The sequence below is a fragment of the Gasterosteus aculeatus genome, chromosome 8, assembly GCF_964276395.1.
Source record: "Gasterosteus aculeatus chromosome 8, fGasAcu3.hap1.1, whole genome shotgun sequence".
NCBI classification, from domain to species: Eukaryota; Metazoa; Chordata; class Actinopteri; order Perciformes; family Gasterosteidae; genus Gasterosteus; species Gasterosteus aculeatus.
In genome coordinates this window covers 18,664,052-18,691,424 of record NC_135695.1, presented here as the reverse complement: position 1 = coordinate 18,691,424, position 27,373 = coordinate 18,664,052, and the positions used below count along the sequence as shown (strand labels likewise).

Sequence of the window (27,373 nt, the reverse complement as noted above, 5' to 3'; positions counted from 1 at the left end):
CCCACCGCCCCCCAACAGGGAAGCAGCTCTGTTCTCTTGGCATCCTCTTGTGTAGCAACTTGCCAGGTTACATAGCATTACCCTCATTACTCACACCTCCCTTCAAAGCGCTTCGCTCGTTGTGGCTGTGGGATGAACGCGGCAGCCTCTCTGGCCTCTGGAGTCAACCAACCACTCCAGTAAGAGCCAAACTTCCTGGTTTACTTGTGGTTGGTTATGGATTTTGGCCCTCGGTGCTTTGCCGTCTTTACGGGCGCACAGCTGCTGTTTACTCAACATCGAGATCGAAGCGTTCTGACTTTTGGCTTTTTTTTGCGCCGTAAGAGAAAGGGTTTATTCGTTTTCACTTCCGCTCAGATGAGTTTTAATGTATCATGAGGGCTCTCAATTTTTGTGTGGGAAGTTTGCTATCATTAGCATCTACGGTTCTTTATGAGTGGATGCATTCACAGTGAAGCATGGCCTCAGGCTGACATCAGCACCGGCCAGACCATCCACGCTTGGTAATGGGAAAAAAAAAGCGGAATACAAAAGGCTTCACAAATTATTCTGTTTAGACTTGTTGGCTTGTTTTGGATAACAGACGCAAACATGTTTTTTCTTAATGCCAAGACATCCATTATATATACTCAAATATATGCTGAAACCTGAATTCCACGTTCTTTAAATGGCAAACACGTTTATTAATATTACTCACATGAAAAACTAAAAAGATATAGAAATACAAACAATATTTCTAAATTCATTTGCCTGGTCCAACATAAAAGAAAGTGTGCTTATGGAATAATAAGTTTTATATAGTAATGTGATGGGAATTGTGTGTAATATTTCAATAAACGGTGCAAACTCATTGTCATTAGCAACTGAGCTAACAAGTTTGCATGGTGGATTTATTTAAGCTTTTCTGCAAACTGCTCCACAAAAGGGGAGTGTCTTAAGAGATCGATTATACAAAAATGTATTTTAAATTACATTACATTACTTGTCATTTAGCTGACGCTTTTATCCAAAGCGACGTACAATAAGTGCATTCAACCATAGGGTACAAATGATGATAAATAAATGTGTATTTCAAATCATCTGTATTAGCTTTCTGGCTGCTGTCATGGACTGAGCTAACGAGTCCAAACAGGTCCAAACCCCAGAATGTGATGCTAGAGGGAATCACTAGTGCCGTACAAAGAGAATAGACAGTAGCTCAAAAGGATATTACTAATAAAATACTAGTTTAGCGGCTAGGTTCGACCAAATCGAGTATGTTCCACGGAGACAGTCAGATTCATTTTGCAGTGACACATTCTGTTTTTAATGTGTTTGATCCCTGAATATAAGGAGGCAGATATGCGTGAATATATTGAAAGACACACGTGTTTCATTCCCACGTTCACTGCGAGCCGCTCTGCGGGAGTCGATGTCTGGTTGCCATAGCGCCCGTTGGCATTGAGGAACCCAGGCTGGACTCCGCAAAGAGCGAGAGCAGCGAGAGCACGACGTGAAGCGCAGAGGGAACACAACAGGGAAGAAATGAGCGAGAGAGCAGCGAGGGGACGACGAGTCGAGGTTAACGAACGACCATCTGGCCCAATGTTCGGCGATTTAAACCTTCGTCGCTGCTTCCGTCACACTTTTTCCTTTTATCTCTCTGACAGATTTCCCACAGCGTGACTCACTGTGATTAGCATTGGGCGGCCATTTCAAAGCTCACACGGCTCGAAACCGAACCCTCTCTGCGATAAAGCAGAGGAGAGTAAAGGAAGCGGACGGAAGGCTCCATAACGGCCTCGGACTCATAAAACGGCAGCTTAATTCAGGAGCACACAAGTTAATGAACTGTGTCTCCTTTGCAACGGTCTTTAAATTCCATTTAATGTCGCTGTTGCAGCTAATCATTTGTGTCCCTCTGTGATTGTGTGAGTTTCTGTGTGACCAAGGGGGGGAAATGTTATTCAGCCAACGCTCGGGATGAGTAAAAATGGAGGCTCAGGTTGTGATGGCTGTCCTTATCTCGTCATGAGCCAAACTGTTTCAGCGAGAGAGCGCGGCATTACCACACTGCCGGCGAGGCTGCCTTCCCACTATCTTTCCATTTGTCTCCAGCCGCTCCAATCCGACCCGCTATTTTCGTCTTTATCTCCCCGTGTCATCTCGCTCTGACTCTGAAATTCATTTATGCGCTGGTTCTCGCTCGGCCCTTCTCTCATTCTCTCTCTCCTCTCTGTTGTTGTCGGCTCGCTCAAATTTCTTCTCTTAATTCGCAATCCTCACCTGTAGATGGATATCAATTTTCTCCCCCCCCCTCTTCAATGAGAGCCGCCAGGCTCGACAGCTGTCATCAGCTGTATGTTCGGCCACGTAAGACTTGAGTCCATTAAAAACAGATCCACCACCCGCCGCCGTCACCGCTGCACGTCCGGCACGCTGGTGTTCCTAGTGTGGTACTTGGTTCTCATTTTCCTTAACTGTTTGAACGGATTATAATGGCTGTGTCATTAATCGATATGCTGAGATGTGGGAACATGGTGATTCAGCTTAAATGTTCGTTGGGAAAAAGACAAAAGGTTGTCAGTGTATCTAACATGTAGTGTAATCTCAATTGGATTAACTGAAACACAAACAACTAAACTTAAATCATCCAATTAAAGTTGGCGTAACTTGGACAACAAGCGAACGTTATTTTTGCCTCTTTACAGTACATCATTCTCCATTTTCTTCACAAATACTTGGTGAACAATATATTTTGAGGATATTTTGACCTTAACTGGCCTTTGTTAACTTTGCTTAAACTGTGTGATTATCTGATTGCTTGTTTCGTCTAATGTACAGTATAATTGATGATGATTGTTAGATATTTGGAGTACACATTGCATATCTTATTGTGTATCTGTCTGAACTGCGATATTCCCACCACATTAATACATTAAGCTTTTGTCCGACACTGAATTGAATTAAAGTTCATACAGAAGAAGCCGAGGTAGATTAAATAATAACATGCTCCGAGGGCTGCACTTCTCTGTTGTTGGGAAAACCCGGCCTGACATTAGCAAGGCGGTATTGAATAGTTGGCTTTCTCACATGGTCACAAAGAACAGGGGGAGAGACGGAGAGCCGGGGCCCGACAAAGTGGCCTCGGGGCATCTGTGCTGCGGTGGAACCCGGGAGATCAGTCGATAAACAGGCAGGTTGTTGTTGCCGGATCAATGCCGGCCCGAAGCATTGCTTCACTTCTAATTGCCATGTGCTCCATCTCTACAGAGTATGAATGTGATCGCCACTGTGCCAAAATCTTTATGGTACTTCTCACCGACTTAAAACAGTCTGACAGGATTTCTTGCTTTTAGGCGCTGTTTGGAATCGAGACACATATCTAACAGCGTTGCCGTGTTTCCTTTCCGAGCTTTTACTTGGAAAAATCCATTTAAACTGAACAGCTGCCACTTTTTAATTTGTTTTTCTGTGGATTTTATTTCTGCAGATGACTGGCCACAGGTACAGGGGGCCATTAAATCAAGATCGCTATTAGCAACAGGGAAAAACAATGAAATATTTTGGAACAGTTTGATAGCAGATAAATCATCAACCAACAAAAAGATAAATGTTAAATGTGCCTCTTGGCGCCTGTTCATGAACGAGAACATTATGCAGCGCCGATCAGCTGATCGTCAGCTGCTCGCTGCCTTCTGTTGACTGACAACAAACAGTTATTCCATTTACTTGTGGATCATTTGTTGCGGTTATCACTTTAATTTCCAATATATCAGGCATTTATATCATCACATGGTTTGTTTTGAACTCGCTGGTTCACTCAGTTCCCACTGAGCGGTTGTTTCTGCCCAGCAGGACACGTCTGTCTGAATGGGACGGAAAGCTGCTCTAAAGGAGCCCCCCGAAAAAAAACAAATTCAGCCTTTTTCTTTATTCTCAGGAATAAAGAATGACAAGACCGTCTCTAACTGAATGTGTGCACAGGCAGACGTTGTGACCGGCAGTAGACGTCACGGTCCAGAGGGAACGTTTGACCTGAAGCCGTTTGATGTTTTTGGTCAGTCTGTCAGTGTACCTCAGTGTGTCCACCTACGTTCTCTCAGGGCTGCTCAGTGTCTCTCCGCCAATCGTCTGGAACTCCAGCAGAAGTAGACCGAGTGGGCAAATCGTGGCTTCGTGACAAAGCTCCTGGAAGTCTTTTTGCACATCACAAATAGAGGAAATGCAACTCTGTGAGAGTATCCAAAGGAGGATTGTTTCTTTCATGCAAAATATGTCAACGCGTTCCCTAAAGCATTCCTGTCTTAAATATTTTGGAGCAAACTTAAACTTCTGAGTTCTTGTGTGGATATTCCAGCTGGATGAGAGAGTCGCGGAGAAAAAAAAAAAAGCCCTGGTGAAATTAAACCGGGCAATCTTCCTCAACGCCTTGATGTTTGTCCTCCTCTCAGTGTTTTTAAAAGGCAGCTTCTGTCAACAGGCGCAGCAGGCGGTTTAGCCCACTGTCTGTCTGTCTGTCTGTGCTGCGTTGTACCCTGTTGCTCAGAAGCCTGGAGGAAGACCAATCAATGAGCGCAGCCACTTACCCTGTTATTCACAGAACAAAATAATGTCTGTCGCCACCAATCTGTCGCAGTGGAAGCAGCACAAAGAACCCGTGTACCAGATCAGGGCGTCGGCGGGGGGATGAGAGCGAGCGGATCCGCGTGTTGGATTCTTTCTCATTGTTGTGTGGAATTTAAATGATGAGCTGCCTCGTTCCTCCCGGATTGGATTATGTGACAGGTAACAGGTAAAAGCTGCACGGTGCCTCGCTTATCCTCGATGCGCTCACTCACCAGGCGCATTGTGCCGCGGCCTTCGCGATCAATACCGCGCCGATGCCTGCGCTGTTCCTCTGTACTGTAAATGCCTTCCTCGGGTTTTGTTCCATGTCCTATAAGTGAGAGCTCACCAACACATCCCCCCTGGGCTCGTCTCTGGATTTATTGAATTAACCTGACAGCCAGAGCGGGAGGAGGGGGGGGGGGGGTGGAGGTGGGAGGGGGATTGACTGGTTTTATATCGATTCGATCCGCTCAGGTACTCATTGTTTAACATCGCCGCTGTCGTGGAGCGAAGAGGAGACTCCCTTTTTTTTTTTTTAAACGCAGATGGGACTCGAAGGGCGCCGGGCGGACGGGCAGAGGAAACCCCGTCGAGGTGTCGTCTCGGAAGTGTGCCACGCGAACGCGCTCATCTGTTAAGTGCAGCGCGCCGGCTGGAGGAAGAGCCCCGAGAGGCTCGCGTGGCACAATAAGGCCGTTAACCATAACGCGTCTTCTTTGACTTCTTTGAGTTATTCAGGTCAAGGAAGCGACGTCTCTTTTAATTCGTGTCGCTGCCTGTCGCCATTGTAAAGGCCTCTTTTGTGCTGCGCACATGTGGGGGGCCGTTGAATGGGCCGCTCTTCTCTCTAAAATTGACTGCACTCCCCACACTTCATGTTCTCTTTCTCCTCTAATTTCCCCTTTTCTGTCCCTCCTTTGCTCTGCTCCTTCCTCATCTGTCTCGCCATTGTTTTTGCGCTGTCAGCGCGGAGATGACCACCTCCCTCCGCTCCCCCACCTCATGACTTATAAATAAATGTGCTCGGAGGGAAATCTCCTTAGGAACCGTCTCTGCAAACACACGATTGCTGTATCTCTCCCCGCACAACTGCCCCTCCTCTCCCCGTCCTCCCCATCCTCCCTTCAGCTCTCAAAGCTCGCGCTTTAAACCTGTCCTGTGAAACTCATCCAGCATCCCACAGCCACCCACCCCGATCCAGTCACCACGACCAAATCCACTTTAAGAGCGACGCAAACGGATCAGAGAAGCCTCGTAGCGGAGGGGAAGAGGAAGGGGGTGGGGGGAAAGAAGAGGGCAATCAAATGGTGAGATATCTTCAGCGAGCCCGTCTAAATAAACCTTCCCGTTTTGAGTGTCTTATATTCCAGCTGTCTAACCCAGGAAAGAGATGCATAAATATGCTGGGGCCAGTCAAAATAAAAAATAAAAAAAGGACATGATCTGCTCTGATGTGACGAACAGGAGGAGAATGAGAGGAATGTGAGATAAATAGGAGGGAAAAAACGGGGTTTGACAAGAGCGAAGACGGATTGGAGGGACGAGATGCAGATAGATGCAGCGAGTGAGAGAAAGATAGAGACATATATGGCTGAGCTGGCAGCCTCTTTGGCTGATTAACATGCCTCTCAGACACGGTGAGAGGGATCAAACTTGCACACAGCCAGGCCTGGGAGTTATGCCTGCAATGCAACGATAGTGTGTGTGTGTGTGTGTGTGTGTGTGTTTATTTCTGTTTGTTTGTTTGGTGTTTGGATCTACTGCTCGGCACTCAGGAAGGCATGTGTCTTTGTTCACAGCTGCCTTGTGTGCACAGTTGTCAACTGGAGACATATGTTGATTGACACCTCAGTGTGTGCGTGCGTGTGTGTGTGTGTGCGTGCCATGAGACGTGACATCCAAAGCAACGGGAAGAGATAAAGTAGCACCCAGAGTTGCGGGAACTCGTCTTGGAAATCGATACATTGGAATGGAATTTATCTGATGAAATTGGTCGGGCGGTTGGCTGATTTGTGGTGAGAGGAGATAGTGGGAAGGGGGGGCGAGAGGAGATGGTGAAAACAGGATTGGCGGGGAGATGCACATCTGAGTGCAGGAGGCTGATAATGTGCAGAGTGTGCGCGCGTGGAAGTGGAAGGCCGGGGAGCTGCAGGTTTGCACGTTCGTTCCTCTGGGAGAAGATCCTGAGCCTTCCTGCCACCGTCGCCTACAGAGAAGATTGCTTTTTGAGACTGTTTATGACGGGGGCGTCCACGCTGGACCGCTTGACAAGTTGATTTCCCCGTGAAACCTGCCATTATAAATATATAATGTGGACACAGCGGTGGGACACGTTGGACCTGCGTTCTGTGCCGCCTATAGAGATGATCTCTACGGTGATTCTTTACACCAAGCGCTTTTCTGCTCTGTGACAGAACCACTCAGATAAACTTTCACGTGTTGCAGTATCCAAACGTATCCGTGTGTTGTACTGTCTGACTTTGATGCTCCGTTGTGTTCAGAGGTCCAGAGTCGTCTATGAATCAATGCGGGAACGCGAATGATGCATTTTGGAAAACCCGGCTATGCACCTCATAGTTACATGAGGAGACCTTTACCACATCATGTCTGTGTGTTGAATCAGTGACTTCTTGGAGGTTGCCTGGCAACGACATGGTCGCCACAGGATTCCAGGAAGTACCTGCTCCCGCCCGAGAAACAGTCCGTCACATTACTCCTCGTAAAAGTGCCGTTTTTAAATTGCATTACATCTTTTTTTTGGTTGGCCGTGCAGGTTGAGGTATACGCGCATAGTTAGTATCCATAATCTAATAGGAACAACTCACTCTGGTCTGAGCACAGCATGTTGTGTTCTCATTCGGCTCATTATTTTCAAGGCCTTTTCTGGTTCTTTGCTGTTGCACCATTTGTTGTTGTTATTTACTCATTCAAAATGACTCATAATCAGCCGCTCATTTGCATTCCCCTCCTGTTTTTCTTGATACCTTCTATTTTCTCAGAGTCTTATTTCGATCTATGAGTAGTGCCCTTGTGTAAAGATGGGCCGTAAACTCTGTAGACGGTTCGAATTTTTTTTCCCCCTTTATGTTCTATTTTTTGCCCGCCACCCGACCTCATCCCCCGACTGACCGTCACTTGTTGCCATTACAATAAATCCACCTCTCCTCCCGGTTAACTAGCTAAAAGGGCAACCACCCTCTCGAAGGGAACATATTGCCCTATTGAGTTTCTCCTGAGTATTTACGCAAGATAATACATGTCCTTGGGGGAATTTTAGCCGAATAATCACATCATGAGGGATTCTGTCCTGCTGCAGAATGTCTCATTGCCATTAGCAAGGTTTCTGTATTATTTATAACCATGCTAGAGATTATCGCCTTGTGTGTTTTCTTCTTCTGGCTTTGTGGAGCCTCCAGTCATTGATGGATGGATTTGCTTTTAGTCTCCCGTCAGTCTCAGAGCATGTTTTCTTTTCATTCTTTACTGCGGCGTAGCTGGGTTCCTCCTACATGGATGGTTGGAGTGTGATTTATGGCTTTGGCCCCTGATCCCTGCCCTGCTAATGACGGTTGTAAAATGGTTGTAGGCCAAAGGTCAGGCCTATCTCCACTGTTGTGATGTGAGATGAAGCTTCATGTGAAGCACAGCGAAGCTCTAAAGATAAAAGAAGCAAGCAGCGTAGAGAAATAAAAGTACAGCACAGAGGATAAAAGATTCAGCGCTCCTTCCCGGAGACTATTTCTCCTGTAACACAGACCTTTAATCAACCTGCAGACAATGCAAAATCTTTGTTCTACCCCGTCTAGATGGCGCCTACTGTTCCTCCGTCTCCCCGGTGTGTCAGCCGCTGTCATTTTGAGGACTGTGAAGGTTAATGACAGTGACACAACTCCAGGGAGAGCGCCAGTAATGCTCAAAGATATCCATTCATCAACAATAAGCTAGTACAGGTATTACATTACGCCGCCGTCATTCAGCGCTCTTCAGCCGGGATACCTCTCGCTCATTAACGAGAGCACATCCGCCGCAGAGAGAACGAGTCGGAGATTATCTTATTCCAGCACCAACCTTTAAATCCCCTGAAATTATATATCCATTAGACTCACGGTGCTGTGTGAAGAAGATACTGTGCCTGGTGGCAGGTAGCGGGAGTCAGATGAGGTGTTTTCATGGTCTGCTTCGGATGGAGGAGGAGGGTTACAGAAATGTTTTTGTCCTCCCCTGCACATGCTGCACATATTTCCCACTACATAAATCCATGTTGTCTCTCAGTGCATGGGAAAACCAGTGTTCTGTGCATAAAGGTCACATTTTTCATTTGCCGTGCACTCCCCCTCTTTTCTCTCTCTCTCTCTCTCTCTCTCTCCTCTCTCTCTCTCTCATTTTAAACATGTGCGACATTATTGAGGCTCCAGGATTGCACGGCGATGCAAATATCTAGTAAACAGACCTCGGGTCAGTCGGGTCCTGAGCAAAGAGAGGAGATCATGTGGGCTTTTTGCTCTCATGGAGCTAATTCCAGCATCAATTTCCCATTAGGCCTGAGAGAGATAGAGAGGGAAGACTGTTTGGGCTTAAGTGAAGGTATAATGCAGCATAGAGGCTATCATGTATGTGCTTATGTTTATGTTCATCCATGTCAGGGAGGTCCGGCCTCAGCAGAGAAAGATTAAGTTGGTTTTCAATAAAATAAAGATAAAGAAATCCTTGTACTCTCTTCTGCATTTCTTGAGAATACTTTTCATCTTATATTCCTTTGGTTCATATGTATTCAAGTATTGACCCCTTAGGGACTCTCTTTTCCTATAACAGCGCTAACAAAACCTGTTATCCCTTTAGATAAGTCCTTCCCACAGTCTACTCTTGGCTTAGTGTGATTATAAATCTGGCAATGTGAGTTTATTGGCTCGGAGCTCTTACTCTCCCGTTTCTTTCTCTTTCTGTCTCTCTCATTTGGGACATTCTTTGGCTTCACTCTCTGTATATCCTGTGTCACTCCCCCCTCTCTCCCCTCCACCTCTGTTTCTCCTCATCGCTCCCTATAGTGTATCTTTTTTTTTGTGTGTCCTGACCTGTCACCTCCCCACTCCCCAAACTCTTTTTTTTTTTTTTTATCTGCATGAGAAATATATCCGCGGTGTTGATTTCCATCTTTGCCTTAAATCCTCCCTCACAGCGCTGGTTCTCACTCTCCTCCTCATATCCCCGCCGAACACAGCATCTTATGTTCTGCAAATTGGGGGCGCTCGCTGCAGGAGGGGCTATCACCTGTCACTGACTCCACGCACTCCGTAAAGCAGCTTCTCATCTGGTCTCTTATTTGACAATTAGGCCACTCTGTAGAAAATCTATGGGCTGTTTTTGAGTCTGCATAACGAAAACGGAACAATCACAAAACCCTTCCCCGCTCGCTTAATGCACTTTCCCACGTATCCGCACGGTCTCGGGTCCACTCTGAAGGTCGTTTCTGTGATGTGCAACAATAAAAGCAAAGTGCTGCTCACCCTTGAGCCTGCAGCAAAGGAGTATTTACAACATTAATTCTTCTTCAAACACTGATTAAGTGTTTTAAGGATCAGGCTTAAGGTCTTTTGGTAGCTCAGTGTATCTCCTTCAACAGCAAAGGTTATTAGAGCTTTAAACCCGTTGGGTTGTTTTGGCTCCACTCCAGTTCCATCTCTTTCCACCGAGCTTTATTGGAAACTGTGAATTGAATCAGGAGGTTCTGGAAGCGCTATGTCACGTTCTACTGCTTCTATATAGTCTCGGCTTCTTTCCTGTCTCATGGGGAAAAAAGTTTGTTGTGGATTTTTTAAAATAAATATTTGTGTCACTATAATGAAATTACAGAAAACGAAGACAAACAGCGAACATTTGGTGCACCTCCTGATGATTACTGCGCCTTCAGCCCGTACAAAACAAGCAAATTATATTTAAAGGATATGTATATACACATTCTGGTGAAGAAAGCCACATTATTCCACTTTTGGAAAATAATAATAAGAGGATTTGAGTCAAAAAAGACCTTGCTTGAGTTTATTCTTCCTTCCTTTTATTAGCAAGGGCGACCGGTGTGAAAAGGGATTATATCCGACAATTGCTTGAGTACCTTGTTACCACTACTGATAACTCTGTATAATCCTTGACAGACATTCTGTTTAATATTTTAATCATAAATACCCCAACCACCACAGTGCCTCCATTAACGCTGCTCTAGTTCATTACCATCTTCCCCACATCTAGGACACGCATAATCTCGCTTTGGAAATCTTTAGTGCAAGCAGCTCACGGCTGGGAAATGAAAACACACGAAAAACGAGAGGAATCAACAAAAGCGAGAAACCAAGGCGTGACGCGATGGGGAAAGGGAAGAGGTAGATCGACTAAGGAGAGGAGAAAATCGAGAGCTTCCTTTCAGAGCATATTAAGCACCTTCGTTCCATGATGTGTTTCTATTTGCATGTAAAGCGTCCGATCCCCTGCAGCAGACGCTCACTGTCTCTGCAGAACCAGCAAACAAATCCACATCGCGGACATTCTTTACGTCTCTTGACCGCCTCAAACCACTCACGCTTCTCACGCCTCCCTTTTTAAAAATCGGATTCAGCCGTTCCAGTCGGCGATTGATCATCTGCTGACGCGTTATCGAAGTTATCCGAGTGGTGAACATTACCAGACGGCTTTAATGGGGTTCGAGGGAGACTTGGCTCCATCCACACACACACACACACACCTTTGGCAGCTAAATGTTCTTTTAATGGCTTTGTTTGTGAAATGACTTGCCTAAACAGCCATAATCACATTGATCTGCGGCTGTGGAAACAGATCTACGTCAATCCGGTTGAAGGGAATGGAGCGTGTTGATGAGTTCAGGGGTTCGGTTTCATGGGGAACGCTGATGAAGATATAGTTGTAGAGCGGATGAGCTAAAACTTTCACTCCACTCTCGTCTTCCCGGTGAAAGAACAGACACGATCATTTGCTGCTGCTAACTGTGTCGTTTGTGACGTTTCTTAAATGCGTGCCGGCGTCAGAATGACTTCAGTGACATTTTACTGCCATTTCAATTCCCCCCCCCCCAAAAACTGCCATTTCAATTCCATAGCACCCTGGGGTCCAACATTTGTGTTTACTGTCTGCTCCAAATGGGAAAACGTGTATATGCCTTGTTCATTGACAACGGTGTGTTACTGCGCTGCTCGTGCCGTGCAGCGAGGCTTCTGAATGAACTCGGCTGCAGCCATTTGTCACAATTAAAGAGATGCTTTCGCGCTGAACCCCCCCCACACACACTTTAATACTTGTATCTACTTATTCTGCTGTCCCATGGAATTGTATAGCCCAGGGTGTCCAATTATACTAATCGAATGCGTACCGCCTGACATTTATTCATACATTACTAATAGCAGAAACAATAGAATCTGTGATTGGATATAGTGACTAGTCTCCTCTTCTCTCTCTCTCTCTCTCTCTCCTTCTCACTGTTTCTCACTCATCCCTCTCTCTCCCTCTTAACCCCATGACCTCCATTCTTCTGTGGGTGACTTTCCCCCTTTACCTCCTGTCATTTCTCTTGTGGGTGTTGAGTAATTAGCATGCCTCCCACTTTAATTGTGATGTCAGAGGAGGGAATGTGAGAAATGTCCCTTAAAGATTATGTGTCCTGATAAGGTTATGACTGGGACTCCATTACTGAGATGCGCTGCACAATGGCTGTTTGTACCCTTTGGGAGGCTGGGAGAGGGGTGGGGGGGGGAAACCGGCCGGGGGCTTCTGTAGCTTTATTCTGTACTTTACTGAGAGTTACTGTGAGGAACTAATAGAATAATAAGTTAAAAATGATGCGTTTTCTTTGCTTGGACTCCAGCCCGCAGCAGTCCGACCCAGATCCAATTTCCCTGTAATTTAAGATTAAGATAGAGCCATCACTTATTGTTGTTATCACCATATTTTACTGTGATATCACCGTCTTGGTCAGTTGCTGTTTGCCATTGTTTGAGCCAGGCCCCTCGTGTACAATCCCAAGGGGCCGAGTCACGTTTAGAGAAACACATTTAAAAACACATTGTGTTCGTTGGGTTATCCTCTGCTCTACTCGTGGTAATGCTATGCTAGCCTGTGTTTTAGCATTCCACATCATCCTATAATATATCACACGGTGGTATTTTACTAGCTTCCAAATTGTTGGAGCTTTTATTGAAGGAGTTTTTCTAATTCATCATGACAATGACCTTGTGCACAAGGTTTGATCATAACTATTTTATTGTCGTAACAAAATGCAAAACACTTGTAATCTTTGCCCGTGAACACAATAGGGTTCAGTGGACTTGTGCTGAATTGAAAAGACATGAAAAGAGTCTTAAGAGAGACCAAGCCTGACACAGAAGGACGGTGCATTGTGGATTCTGTACTTTGTAGTCTCTGCGTTTGCATCCTTTTACACATTGTGCATCTGTAGCCACAATAAATTGCTGAGGTGTTTTGTGTAAAGAAATCCAACCTGCAGCATTCAAATATCGAGATGTTGCAGTTGTGCATGACTGGAAAAAATGTTTTGTGTGTGCAGCAGTGGGGAGTGATTTTCAAAACAAATGACCCCGCGTTGCATCCAGTGTTACGATAACAACCTGATGACAATGGAGTTATGCGGTTTTAAAAACCTCGCCAGGGTTGTATGCAGTGAAACATGATACAGATGAGTCAGAGCTCAAGATAATAACAACTTCAATAACAGTGCCTGTTGGATGCACATTGGATTCCGCTACACACATGCTACAGCAGTAAAAGCAGGCAGCCAGTCGAGCCTGCCGGGGGTTTGTGGCGGAAGTCGATAGAGGAGCTTAAAGTGCTCCGTACGGTGTCTGGATGTCACGTGGAGGCTGACTTTCTTCATTCAAATTACCACACGAATCACATCTGGGACCCTGCATCTGCCTCTGTACTTCCAAGCTGAAAAACACCAACAGTTCATCTCCGCTGTCAGAGCGGTGATTTGTGGCCCCGGCAAGCATTTCATTTGAGTGAACCACCACTTCCCGCCCCCCCCCATCTCTCAGCCTCCTTCATGTGCTGCATAATGCTCCTTGTCTGGACCGTTATCCTGCCTTCCCTCTCCCTCAACTGGTGACCCTTTCATCTGAGGGCCACACATTGTCCTCTGTCTCGCCCAAGATGTCGCCCCTTCGCCTCCTTAGCATTCCTCTCAGATGTGTCATATAGGCCGTGTGATGTTTGATGTGGTCGTGTTGCGCCGCGGCGATCCGGGCTGCAGTCGCCGCTGACCGGACACTTCTCCCCTCTCGGATGGTTTAATCCCCCCCCCGCTCCCAGCAGCTATTTCTCTCCCCTCACATCGGAGTGGTGAGACAGAGATGCTGGGGGAGTCAGACATCGGGGTGAGAGAGGCCGTGTCTCTCTGCATGTTCATTTGTCTCACTGCTCTGTCTCATTGAGCAACAACTCATTGCCATTTTTGTGTGTCTTTTTCTTAATTCCCACAGACTACGCTGTGGTGTTGCTATGGCGACCGCGGCCCCTCCCTTCTTCCTGCTCTGTTGGCTGCTCCGAACGGCGAGCTCTGCGTTCCCGGAGGAATCGGGGCCCCTCAACTTCATCCCCACCGAAGGTACCGACCTCCCGACTTCTCTCGCCCTCCAGCCGCCTTCTCCCGCCCCCCGCGCCCCCCCCCCCCGCGCCTCCCTCCCAAGTCGTGATGTGTGAGGTGTGGGATCAGGGTGTTGAATTAGTGGGAGGGCATGGACGAGGCTTAAGGTCACGACTTGGAGGTCAGACAAGCCCTCACACGAATGGCGTCGAGAGCAGGAGGTGTGGGGTCGCACTCCGGAATGAGGAAAGGGGGGCTCTGGCGTTCGTGACTCTCCCACGCGCACATTCAAACCCTCGAGAGACGCGGCTGGGAACGCACTCAGACTCGGAGTCTCCATCCCAGACCCGACCTTGATTGATTGCAGTTCAATATCATCGATTGGCGCTTTCCCAGCCGAGTCCAGAAGCTTTCCCGACGTATCGATACCAAACGGGGATTGGCGGTTGTCGGGCTGCTGAGCGCTGCACCACAGTGGCTGATGTTTACCGTGGGTCCAAACGTAAGCAGAATACACAGGACAAATAGAGGAAGGTGTGAAAAGGGACTGAAATAGAACAATGTGAAGGACAATGAGAGAGAAAAGAACAAATCGCTGTGGGTCCCAGGACGGATTGATGTGGACATTACAGCAGAAGCTGTAATGCAGAAGCTTGATAGAAATACAGCAGAAGCACTCAAGACCTAGAGGTGAATAAGTGGAGAAAACACGAAGAGGGTGGGATTTAAAGAGGTAATGATGAAAGAGCAGAGAGAAGATGAGAGGATAGTGGTACAGCCATTCACCTCAGTCAAGGTGAAGGACAGATATGGATCGCCATCCATATGATTTGTATGTAAGTGTGATTTCCGCTCGTCTCACCGTCTTATTTCTGTATTTTTTCACATCCGCGAGACAACGTCAAGCCAATGTTTTTTCCGCTTTTATCTTTGAAATCACTCTCTTAAGGTCTCCCTTCCTCGTCCTTGGAGACACTTTGAATCTTTAGTTTTACCTTTTTTGATGATTTTGAAAATGTCACCCGCGTGTCCCTCCTCTTGAGTCATCTGAACCACTCGGCAGAACATGTCTCACCTAACGTGTCAACAAAAAGCAGAAGCAAATGAACAATTTATCAAAAATGAGTCCTAACCTGTCAACAAAAGAAAACTCATGAATATAGAGGATTTTCCGATCTGAGCCTGAGCTTTGCTCCCTGTCTTTGTATGCTTAATGCAGAAGATGTGGTGCTACTGCAAATGCAGTTCTCCAACTCGCGTCACCTTGGATGTCCGTTAATGCTGCAGAACTGTCAAAACAAACCAACGTGTAAAATCGCATTAGCGGGACGGGGAAGATGAATGACAGATTGTTGATCAGCCGTAATCCGTCTCTGTCTCTTATTCACCGACAGTGGTGAGAAGACACCCGGTGTTCCTGGGCCGACCCCATCGGACCTGGCTGAGGCAAGAGCCTCTTCACATCCAGAGGATCCTCCAAGTCAACCGGACACTGTACATCGGAGCCAGGTACAGCACGCTCGCACACACACAAGCTGAATGAATGAACTCCATTTATCGTTCTATCTACAGTGAGGATACACTTTGAGAAATCATCCCTTTCAACCATTGTATTACGGTGATTGCCTCCATATATAATAATAATAGTAAAAGAGACCTTTTTTTAGCTTCAACGCACTGCATTTATTGCACATTATTTCAGGGGTTACAGTGTTCAGAGCATCACATCTAAATGTACTGATAAAACAGACCATCAGTACTCCAGCTAGAGATATTTGCTCCTTGTTGGATGCAATAATAGCACCGTTTCAAACGTTTGCGTCAGTCTTTCAGCATTCTAACTGTAAGCAGATCAACATGTATAAATCAGCATCCAGCTGTGGCTTAGTTCTGCTTCGGCTTTGGACTGTTTGAAGTTACTATTGGGAACTTTTAACCGCTTATGAAACATTCTCAATGTCATTCTGATGGCCTCTATGTGACCCGTATACAAGGTGGGTGGACTTGTACTTGTATAGTGTATTGGTAATGTGGTCTCCCAACCCCTCAAAGAGCTTCACAAAACCGTTCATATTCACACACACATTCATATTGTGATGGCAGAGGATGCCACCTGCCCGTCAAGATTAATGCAATGTTTTAAATATACACATTTTCACACTGATGGCACGGCTTTCTGTGGAATTTTGGGGTTAAGCATCTTTCCCAAGGACACTTCTACATCCTCATGCAGAGTGGAGGAGCTTGGGATTGGGAACGAGTGGATGACCCTCTCGTCCTTATGCACACAGATGCCGTCGGTAATAAGATCGGCTCTTCTATATAGTTATACTCAATGACTCTCGTCGATACCACCGGGTCAGATCCTGGCAAAGTCCGACAAAATGATGCAGGTTCACCAGAATGCGGAGACCAGCTGCTCCTCCGGTCGGGAACAGAGCTGCTGATGGAGGCCGCGGCCGTGTTGCCGGACCCCGTTGGAGGAAATGCAGGCAATGCACAACCAGATGTGGGACAGGAATTGGCGGACTGTCAGACTCTGCTGCAGTAAAATAATCAAATGTTTTCTAAAGGGACTCGTGGGTTCGTAAACACAACCTATTTTCTGCAGGCATCGCCAAAATCCACAAGTAATTACATTCATGAACAAAGATACTGTTATTTTTGGTAACTAGCTAACATTTTTGTGGTCTGGTCTCCACACGATGCCTGTCAGTCTGGTGAATGTGCTGATACTGGACAGAAAGAAGCCGCGGTGGTCTGGAGGACAGACAAGGACGGCCTGCGTGGCTGCACCGGGTTTACGATGTAAAGCTACGTCTGCTCCCCCCAGGAGCCAACCTGAAACAGACTAAACCAACAGAACCCCCCCCCCCACAAGATTTACTGCTGTTGTCAAAAAAAGTATTTAGTTTGAAACACAAATGTTCCACATGAGGTGCTGGTTATCTGATGGAGTGGTAGTCTGAAGAAGACTGAAAAGGTTTAGACAAGAGACGCCACCGTGGGCCAGGAAATGACCCAGTTCCCGGCCTCCAGCTCGTCTAACCTCACCACCCAAAGCTGGTAGTAAATATATCAAACTGTGCAACAAGGCTCCAGCCATGTTGTCTGCACTGAGAGGGTCTATAAGCACACACGTGCACACGGCCTGACAGTGAAACTTTGCACAGTCTGCAGGTATATACTACTAGAGCCATTAAGGGGTCTGAGAGACGTTCATTTTACATTTACAGCTGCAGGGGCGGGGGGGTTTCACAGACAGACAGTTTATTTATACATTTCTTGTATGCAGCGTTTTTGCAGCTTTCTGACAGAAAAAGACACCGATATCTGTCGAAATGCTGCTGTGAGCCAGAGACAGAGCCAAGACATGAGTTTTAAAAATGTGTTATATATAAATAAGTACCTGCGTGTCGCCAGGTACGACGGCCAAAAGCTCCTGCAGAGTGCCCCGGCCTGATAAGACGCCTCGCTCATCCCCAAATCCTGTCACTATTAGCATAGCTGCTCCTCAGACTGCAAGTGCTGCTAAATCTCTGCCCCCAAGCACCTGCTGAGAGCAGCTACCTCTCCCTGTCCTCTTCCCATCCTCGCTAAATGAAAGTAAACTGTGTGTTTGGCTGGTGGCGGGTGGAATAAAGCGCCTTGCTGTGTTAAGCCCCATTTCATCGCTGCCCAGATGAGCAGCTGTGGATCCCGTGGTCTTCAGACGCATCCAAAGGGCTAATCCCCACCAATACAAACCAATTGCAGAGTGTTTATCTACTGACAAGATGACCGAAGGAACGAAGCCAACTCTTGATTAACTGTTCCATTGGCGATGAAGCGTAAGAGGGTTTTGCCATCTGGCTCGACGCGCGTACGCGTGTGTGTTTGCATTAGGCGGGGAAGTGTGCAGACACACCGCCAGGGCGGTGGTTTATTAGCGCGCGGACGCCGACCTCAGAGGTCGCCAAGGTTCACGCGGCGGTCACAGTCGGGTTAAACGCCTCGTGGCAGACGGACGGGGAGGCGCTCAGTTGCGGCGCAGACCGGCCAGCTGGGGATGCAAGTTTAGCATGCAGACGAGGACTGGTAGGCGTGGAGGGTCACCCACCTGGACACAAACCACGCTGCTTACACGCTCCAATGTACTCGGGGCTGATCTTCAGAACATACTAACACGTTTGCGCGCTTTAACCTATTACATTTTCTTCTATGCATGTGGGTATTTTGATATTCAGCGTGAGGAACAGAGCTGCATGAGGAGTCACAAGAGGAGGGCAACCATTTTCAGAATAAGTCTGGAATATTTAGTCAATTTATCAGTTTACATGTCATAACATTAAACCAAAATAGCATAATATTTTTAATTTTTCACAAATTTTCACAATTTTGTTTTGTAGGACTTTCTACATAGTTGTATTTTTACGAAGTTAAACCTTTTGCTCCTTTTTGGATCTTAGTGGTTGGTTTTTCTATTCACTATTTTAGTTTTGAGAGCAATACCATATTTACTAATAAGGACGTGGTATTAAACTAGGACACGGACACTCCTCTACACTCCTGCACATATAAAGCATGCAGCCACCCAAATATCATGCAAACTCCCTCACCGGCCCGCCACATTCTCCTCTCCCTCAGTCGAAACCAGGCGGTCAGCTCTAAACCTTTCCATTTCATTTTCATCCAGTGGAGCAGCTTTTCCTGCACAGTGTTTGCAGACTTGGAAAGGCTCACCCTGCTCACACTAAACCAGGAAGAAGAAGAAATAGAGGCTTGCTATGCCTTGGCCTCGAGTCGGCTGTTGTTTGGGCGGTCAAAAGGAGAAAGTTCATCAGCTGGTCAAGTCAGAAATTTAGGAAATATTGTCTCTTTCTGGTGTTGACTTTGTATTATCCCGGTCGAAAAAGGTCAGGGGCGTTCGTGAAATAACAGCTCAGGCACGCGCACATCCTGCGCACACGTACGAACACACTCGGCCAGTCAAGAGAAAGAAATGGGAGACTTTTGATTTGTAGGTTTAAGGGGCGAACTTTGCGAGTCGAGGCGCCTTTGGGAGTTATGACCTATTCATGGCTGCACGCACATCCAGCAACATAAAGAATAACGACATTTTACACAGCTCACATGTTGGACCCTCTACCACATGCCGTACGTAATTAAATTCACTAACACACACATAAACAAACCCAAAACAAACGGGCTTTGCATCCTTCAAACAGCCTCATACGCAGGAGGGGAGCTGCAGAGGGAGAAGGAGAGTAGCAGGAGAAGCAGCAGCATAAATAATTCCCCCTCCTCTGCCCTATCGGAGGCAACGGCGCTGGCTGCCATCCACCCTGACCGGGAGGCCTGTTGCTGTATCCATTACGTTAATGCTGAGACAACGCTGAAACAGCCTGGATGAGGTTAGGCCCACTCCGCTGTTTGGAGGACGCTTGAACTCTGACCCGTTAAGCAGGGACGCGCCCGGCGAGTGTTTTAGTGATTTTGCACTTCTTCTTCGCCGCGTAGCCCGCAAAGCGTCCAGCAGGAAGCGAGGATGAATTATTCAGGGTCTGGGGCGACCTCGGGGGCACTGGGCCCTACCTGTGGTCTCACCGCTGTGTGAAAAAAGGTAGATAGCAAACGCGCGTTGGTGCGCGCACTTAGGGCGGGGCGAATGATCACACGGGCAGGTACTTGTGCGTGGATGCACACGTGATAACCCCGGCCTCGGTCAAAGTAAAAAAAAAAAAAAAGAAGTGGAGAAAGCGATAAAATATGCAGCACTGGGAGGCAAAGCCGGATCCGAGACGCGATCGATGCTGCCGCAATAACACGCCTATGGCAGATTTACAGATTAGTTCAGAGGCCGGCCCTTTGCTGAAATGAAGCCCGTGCTCCGTCCCAGCAGATATAGCAAGGCCTCGATCAATATGCGCTCTTTAGATGTTACCAGCTGCCTCGCTCGACTCTCACTTAGCTGCTTTTTTTGACAGGAGCGTCCAAGGTTAGTGCAGAATTACCAGCAGATTAGGAGCACAGAGAGCTTCATGAATACATGTATGTTGTTAGCTTCAGAACCACGTGTATAGGCAGCATGTGGGGGCGTGCAAGCATCAGTATAACAACTTCATTAAATCATCCAATAATTCAATTTCAGGCTTAAATATGACTGATAAGATGAATTTTGGCGCCTCGGAGCAAACTTAATGCAGCAAGTAGAGTTTAATGAGAAGAAGCAAAAAGAGAAATACAAGCGATTATTATGCAGTCAGGTACCCGTTTCTCAGATATATTCAGATATGGCAGATAAGACTTTGTAGAGCTGTTTCCTAATCTCTGAGGCTCTGATCAAGTATAAACGAATAAAAGTCTCTAAGATTTATGTATTATAGCTGTATGCGCGGAATTATTTAGTTGTAAAACCGCACTGATTTAATATATCGCAGAAATATTCATACGATTTTTTTATTAAGCGTGTTGCCTGGATTTCATCCAAAAGAAAGTGTGCACCGTCCTGAGCGAGCGCTGATATCTGGGCGGACCTCGTGCCTTGGAACTGGCGCCCGTGGTTCGCTTGGTGCAGCGTCTTTCCTTTACCTTGAGCTTCGGCCAGAGCTGTGCTGGCTGACCGCCACTCTTCTCTCTATCCTCCTCTTCCCCCCGGCAGGGATGACCTTTTCCGCGTGGAGCTGGACATCGTGGCAGGAGACGAGATGTTCTACAGCAAGGTGAGCACCTTCTGGACAGACACCCACAGCATTCACAACCTCAAGGAGGACGCATGACTCGCCGTGAAATGATATTTTGCACGAGGTAGAAATGCAAATGTAGCTAACGAGCAGTGCATGTGTGTGTGTGTGTTTTTATGTATAGAAAAGGACGTGGGAGTCGAATAAGAATGACATCAGGATCTGCAGGATGAAGGGCAAACACGAGGTGAGACGGAGTTCGCTTTATCTTCTCTTTCTTGTTAAAACGAGGCAAAGCTAAATTATTAAACTCAGCAACAAGGCCATTCGTCAGTTATACATAACATATCAAAATATAAAGAGTAAAAGAAACATCTTATACAAGGACATTTAAAATCAAGCCAAAATAGGTTAATATCGGTATAAAAGAATCAGTGAACAATATATTGGGGTCCTGGACGGACACCAAAACCATTGCATGCAGTTAATAGTTAGTAAATTAGAAATTGTTTCTAAGTTTTAACTTTTAGATATTATTAGTCTCTATTCCTTGGTTTGTTATGTGTTGATATTTTGGTAGAATGAGGGTTCAAATTCCTTTATTTTTACTATTTAATATTACTATTCTATAATTCTAAAATTCTTATTGATTTGAAGTGAAGCATTTCATTTGATTTCCTCATTTTCTTTTGAAGCGGGAGTTTTCTGATTTGGGAGTCTCGAAAAAAAGCTTAAATCGCTCGTCTCCTTCTGATGTTTTTGATTAAACCCCCCAAATTATCAGCAGCAAAGACAATGTTCAAAAGAATTCCACATCAAATGTCTCGGGTGACATTTGGTGAGCGAGACGTCGGCGCGTCGGCTCTCTTTCTTGTGCACGTTATGGCGGTGTCTTCCCTTTTCCCGCCCGCAGCTCTGGTTTCATTGTGCCAGTCATCTGTCTGTCGCGCCCGCCGGCTCAGCCTCCACATGAGGATGACTGCCTATCTCCTCATTGTCCCCTGCTCATCCAACACACACACACATCAATCGTAAACAACGCAGCCCCTCCTGCCTGTACATCACCTGGGGAATGCGGCTTGCGCTCTCAGTAAATCCAGGTGGGAGGGAAGAAGTGATGGGGGGGGGGGGGAGGGGGGGGGAAACGTCCCGGCAGCCACCAGCATCCCACGCGCCTAAATACCTTTTACACCTCCAACACACGCACACTCACATCCCCCTGAAACAGCCCGTATTCAGAGCGCGGTGGTGACGGCCGGCCGGGGGGGAACATGGGCTCCGTTCGCCCCGAGAGAGCGCGAGAGAGAGAGGAGAAAAGAAAAGGCTTTTTAACAGTGAGAACACCTGACATTAAATCTGTGCGAGACAGTGCCAGACAGAACCACAATGGAGAATAGAGGGACGGAGACAAAAAGCTCAGCCGAGAGAAGGGGAGGAGGAGAAGGGGGAGGAGGTGGAGAGGGAGAGAGGGAGGGGGGGGCGCTGGCCGGCCCAGAGGAGAGCTGTGGGGCCGACTGAGATATGAAAGGTCTTCTTGCTCCCTAATGAGTGGGCTGCCCGGTGAATCACACGGCAATGTGAGGGAGATAAGAACACAGCCAGGTCCTCTCAGTCAGCTCCGTCAGCCCACAGGCATGAGGGAACACACACACACACACACACTGCACGCCATGAATAACGGAAGGCCTGTATGATTAATATGTGACTGAAAAAGTTTCATTACCAAATAACACTCCAAACGCTACATGGACATTTCGCAATTCGACGTGCTGCTGTGCAGCAGCTACAACCTCCAAAATAAAAATTCTAAATTTAAAAGAGATTCTGTTTTGGTCCAAACAAAGTTTACATTCAGTGGCTCTCAGCAAGAAGCATCGTGCTCAATTCAAAATACGTTCAAAAGCGTTTTCTTGAAAGCGTACAAGATCATAAGCCTTGAGAACAGACCCAATTAAAGGTTTCTTTTTTACTGTTACAACCAAATGATGTGAATTTGATATCATGCTCTCAATAGCAGTCCAGCTTCTCTTTTTATTGCACTAAACGCATTCAATTAGGTCACCTGTTGCTGTTTTGCACATCACGTCAAAGGTGAAACTGAATGTTTAACCAGAGATCGATATTCCTCAGACTCAAACGCACGCATACGCACAACGTGGACGTGTAGTCACCGACCTTCATGTACGTTCATACATATTCACCATTTCAAGTGCAGTTTTTATTAAATCCTCTCTCTCTCTCTCTCTCTCTCTCTCTCTCTCTCTTCCCCTCTCTTTCTCTCTCTCCTACATGAACACAATTAAAAAATCAAATGAAATCTGTCAGCAGTCATCTTCCCGGCGCCCTGGGTCGCCTCCCTTTCCCCTCTTCTCCTCCTCCACTCCTCCTGAAAATGTTCCCGTTCTGCTTGGGGGACGGCTGTGTCAGATGTGATGCATTCACCACCTCGTAATTGGTTTTCTAATTAAATGCTTCTGCATGGTTGATCACAAAGGACATAGTATTCTCCCTAATTAGGCTGAAAATTCAATACCCTAATTCTTTTTTTTTTTCACCTCCTCTCTTCTCCCGTGTTGACCAAACGAATGTTGATGAATGCAGCAGCCGGGCATCACGCTGTCGCTCCCTCTGCATATTCTCACCATATTTCCCTTTTGTCCTTTCTGCTGTCTCTTTATCTCCTCCTGTGCTTGCCCTTTTCATGTTGTTCTCAATCAATGCCCCCCCCCATTTTCACTCCTTCCCATTCTCTCCCTTTGAAAGCAAGAGGTAGAGGGTGAGACGTTCCCCCCCGCCGGGGGCGGCACTGTGCCAGCGCGTCGGGCCGCGCCGGCGTGGCATGTGCGGGCAAACAAAGGCAATTCCGTATAGAGCGCTTTTAAAGAGCGGCCGGCCGTCGTCATGAGCAGCACTTAGCCAGATTGTTTCATCAATATTGCGTTGATGTTGCTCTCCGAGGAGCTCGGGGGGGTTTCATTTGTCCAACCCAAACGCCTCCTCTGGGTTTGACGGTCAGAAGATCGAGTTTCCCCAATGAATCGTATCGAAACACCACACATATGTTGTTTTTTTGTGCGCCATATGTCCTGCACCCATCGTCTTTCTGTGGCTTTTAGGTGCTGCTTGGCGCTATGTCTACTGTTAATTATTTGTGCTTATTTAAGTCTTACTGTTAATATCATTCATTCTTTGAATAAAAGTCGCCCCACACCTGGGACATTGAGGTGTAAGGTTCTGACCGCAGTCACTTCCTCGCACTTAATGGAACGCTGGTATTGGATCGGTACTCGGGAGACACCCGCAGCCCGGGTAAAAAGTTAAATAAACTCGCTTCATCAGAGAACGCGTGCGGAGAACCTCTTTCCTCCATGGCAACCATTCAACGCGACACGTATTAATCACATGGTGACAATTAGCCGCCTTTTTCCCGGCGTGTCGTCCAGCCGAGAGCCTTTCCCGGGGTCATCCGGGTTAAGTGTTGAGTGACATGTACGTGTGCGTGTGTGCATGTGTGTGTTTTTCCACCGGGGAGCCGAGGCTGCCTCATGGCTGAACCGGCCTGGAAAAAACTCCGGGTCTCCTGTTTCCTCCTTTCTTTCCCTCCTTCCTCCCCCCTCCTGCCCTTCTCTTTTATTTTCTCCTCATATCTCCATTATCTCACACCGGCTCCCCTGCTCCCTCCCTCTGGCGTGCGATGTTTTTTTTCGTGGCCCGTGGTGGGTTTCGCTCAGAATTACCGTCAAACCGAGGCGATGCGGATTAACTTTTAACGCGCCGAGTAACGCCGCGGCGCGATGAAACGTACATTGCAGCTAATTTGGTGCCGCCGCTAATTCACCCGCCGCCTACAACGCACACCACCCCCTCGCTTCCTGCTGCGTCACTCTGTTTTCCCCCGCAATTGTGCGTCAGGGATTTTTTTTCTGGGAATGACGAGCCAGTTGTTAATGAGTGAAGACGAGCGCTCGCCAAACTCCCTGTGTGTGTGTGTGTGTTCTGGCTTGATGGCGGCTCTTTGGCAGAGCAATGCTCTCTTCTCCCTGGTCGCTAACATCAGGGGATCAGCCAGGCATGTAATGGAAACTTTTGCGATTTAGAAGAGCAGCTTGCTAAATACGAGCCTTAGATGGCTCCTTTTGCACCATCGTTGCTGAAACAGGTCATTGTGATTGTTTAAGTCGTTTTACGAGAGCACGAACGATGCTGTGGGTTTCTCTGGAAACAGGAGGATTTTACGACGTGTGCACCTGTTTTGTGTTTTGGTTAGACGAAACGAAGGGAGGGGAGGGGGGGTGATTGCTGATTGTAGCCGGCGGTAAACTCGCGTGAGTTTAAGGTTTTTCGGATAAAGCCGCAACATCAGCGCTGACATGGAACCCGGGCCGAGGCCGAGTGGAAAGCCTTGTTCATCGGGAGGTTAAGTTCCAGATAACAGATGAAAAGCAGATGCAGAATGTCGGAGCTTCCCCCGTTTTTTAATGGCGTCTGACTGCTGCGGGTTGTTTTGAGCAGACGTGTTGTAGCAACGATGGAGGAACTCTCTGCCGACCCCCCCCCCCCCCCCTCCCCCCGTGCTCGCTTGCGTTCATCGTTCTGTGTCCATGGAAAATGTCTCGGCCTTTGCCGTGCACGCACTCAGGCCCGACATCTGCAGAGGAGAGCCGACCGCGGCAGCGAGATTTAAAAACCGTCTGCATGCGCAGCGTCTACTTTTTTTTAAGCGATGTTGCTCACGATCTCCCCCTCTCTCTCTCTCTCTCTCTCCTCTCCTCTTCCAATCTTCCCCCCATTCACAACCACGTCCACTCCTGTGTAATTCATCTGTGCTGCAGATTAATTTCTAAGAGCAGCTCTGCCACTGGCACAGTGAGAGGAGGTGGAGGAGGTGGTGGGGGTGGAGGAGGAGGAGGAGGAGGAGGAGGAGGAGGGCTGCAGTCATCTGGGTGATGGGGAGGCTTGCCAGGCGGCACAGGTGGCGTTTTGTCTGGATTCCGCCCAGGGAGCGAGGGAGCGGAGCGAGGGAAGGAGGCAGAGGGAAGAAGAAGGAGCAGCCAGGACTTACAACATTTGGATTTAAAATTAATTGTTTAATTATGTGATTCAGAACTTGATCCTTTGTAATTGGTTTTGTTTTTTAACGTGGAAACCGTTGTAAATCCCCGGTCCTGTTGACTAAATCTGACTTTGAATTCTTAAAAAAAAAAGCCCCTTACCTGGAAGAGGCAAATTGCTTCCTGGAAAAGATGAATACGGGTTAATGAAAAGTCCGTATGCAGCGGGGGATGTCTGTAATACGCCCCTGGCAATCGCAATTCAATATTTGAAATATCCGGTCATGAAATGTTTTATTTTCTATGTACAATCAGGGCCAAATGCGCACGTTGGTGCAGTGGTTTGGCTCTGGGAAGCGCTTTTCACCGCCCGCTCCCGCAGGCTGGCAGTTGGACCGGGTTGTTATTAAGAGTGCTTCATCTGGCTTTGTGATTACAGCTCCGACCAAGCTGACAGAACGCAACAGCATGCAAATAATACACACACACACACACGCACACACACACATGAATGCAGCCGGCACACATGAACACACGGAGTATGTGCAGGCGTGACACACACACACACACACACCTATGCTGTCAGCGCCTCACCACAATTTGTCACACAGCACTGCGCCATTAGAAATTTACACCTCACACTTGACACACACCCTACACCCCAACACACACACACACTCACACACACACACACACTCTTTACACTCACAGAATCCTTTTGCATTTGAAAATTGAGATCCCAGCAGAGAGCAAAGTCGGGAGATGGAGGAGCAGGATTGTTGTGGTTGGAGCATCTGGAATAACACTCACCCGTCTCTCATATCGCTGCTTCCCCTCTGATCTCTCCCAAACGCACAAACGCACACTCCCGTACACACACTTTCATTTCACATACCCGCTATCACCACCACCGCTCCTGCTCCAGCACTACTCCTCTTTCCGATGAGATCAGTGTGAGCGGTGGTCTTGAAGTAGAATCCATCTGGTATGTGTGTGTGTGTGTGTGTGTGTGTGTGTGTGTGTGTCTGTGGCAGTTCTGGTGCCATCCTGGCTGGGACACTTGTAGTTTGGGGGGGTTGCTGGCTGCTGTCCACCAGTGATCTAACAGAACTGTACATCGCCCCTCTCTCCACACACACACACACACACGCACAACAACAACTTTGATTACCCGTATTGTGTTGTTTTCATTCCATATTGTTTTTCTTTTTCTCCTTTTAAAATTACCCCATAAAGTTGTAAAGTTCTACAAATCAATAGATTTAATAGACATATTATTAAAACATTTTGCAAACAAATATTTTCTAAGAGACATACAAAAAAACTGTACGACAGCGAGCACTTAAGTCTAAACTAAAAGTTTAGACTTTCTGCATTTTCTGTATTATGTGATCTTAACAGGCGTGTAAAGTGTTCATCAGGTCACACGTGTTTAATCATTTCTACCATAAACACACTGACTGTAC

The 27,373-nt window shown here is 47.1% G+C and overlaps 1 protein-coding gene across 3 annotated transcripts in view; it reads left to right on the top strand.

The window, feature by feature from the left end:
* Window positions 1-27,373, top strand: part of sema6bb (sema domain, transmembrane domain (TM), and cytoplasmic domain, (semaphorin) 6Bb) — a 109,473-nt gene that overhangs the window by 43,040 nt on the left and 39,060 nt on the right. For all 3 annotated transcript variants that reach the window (XM_078108555.1, XM_078108553.1, XM_078108552.1), the window contains 4 exons: window positions 14,091-14,215; window positions 15,589-15,703; window positions 20,835-20,895; window positions 21,041-21,103. In XM_078108555.1, the coding sequence (XP_077964681.1) occupies window positions 14,110-14,215; window positions 15,589-15,703; window positions 20,835-20,895; window positions 21,041-21,103 (345 nt within the window). In that variant the 5' untranslated portion in view covers window positions 14,091-14,109. The remainder of the gene's footprint in view (window positions 1-14,090; window positions 14,216-15,588; window positions 15,704-20,834; window positions 20,896-21,040; window positions 21,104-27,373) is intronic.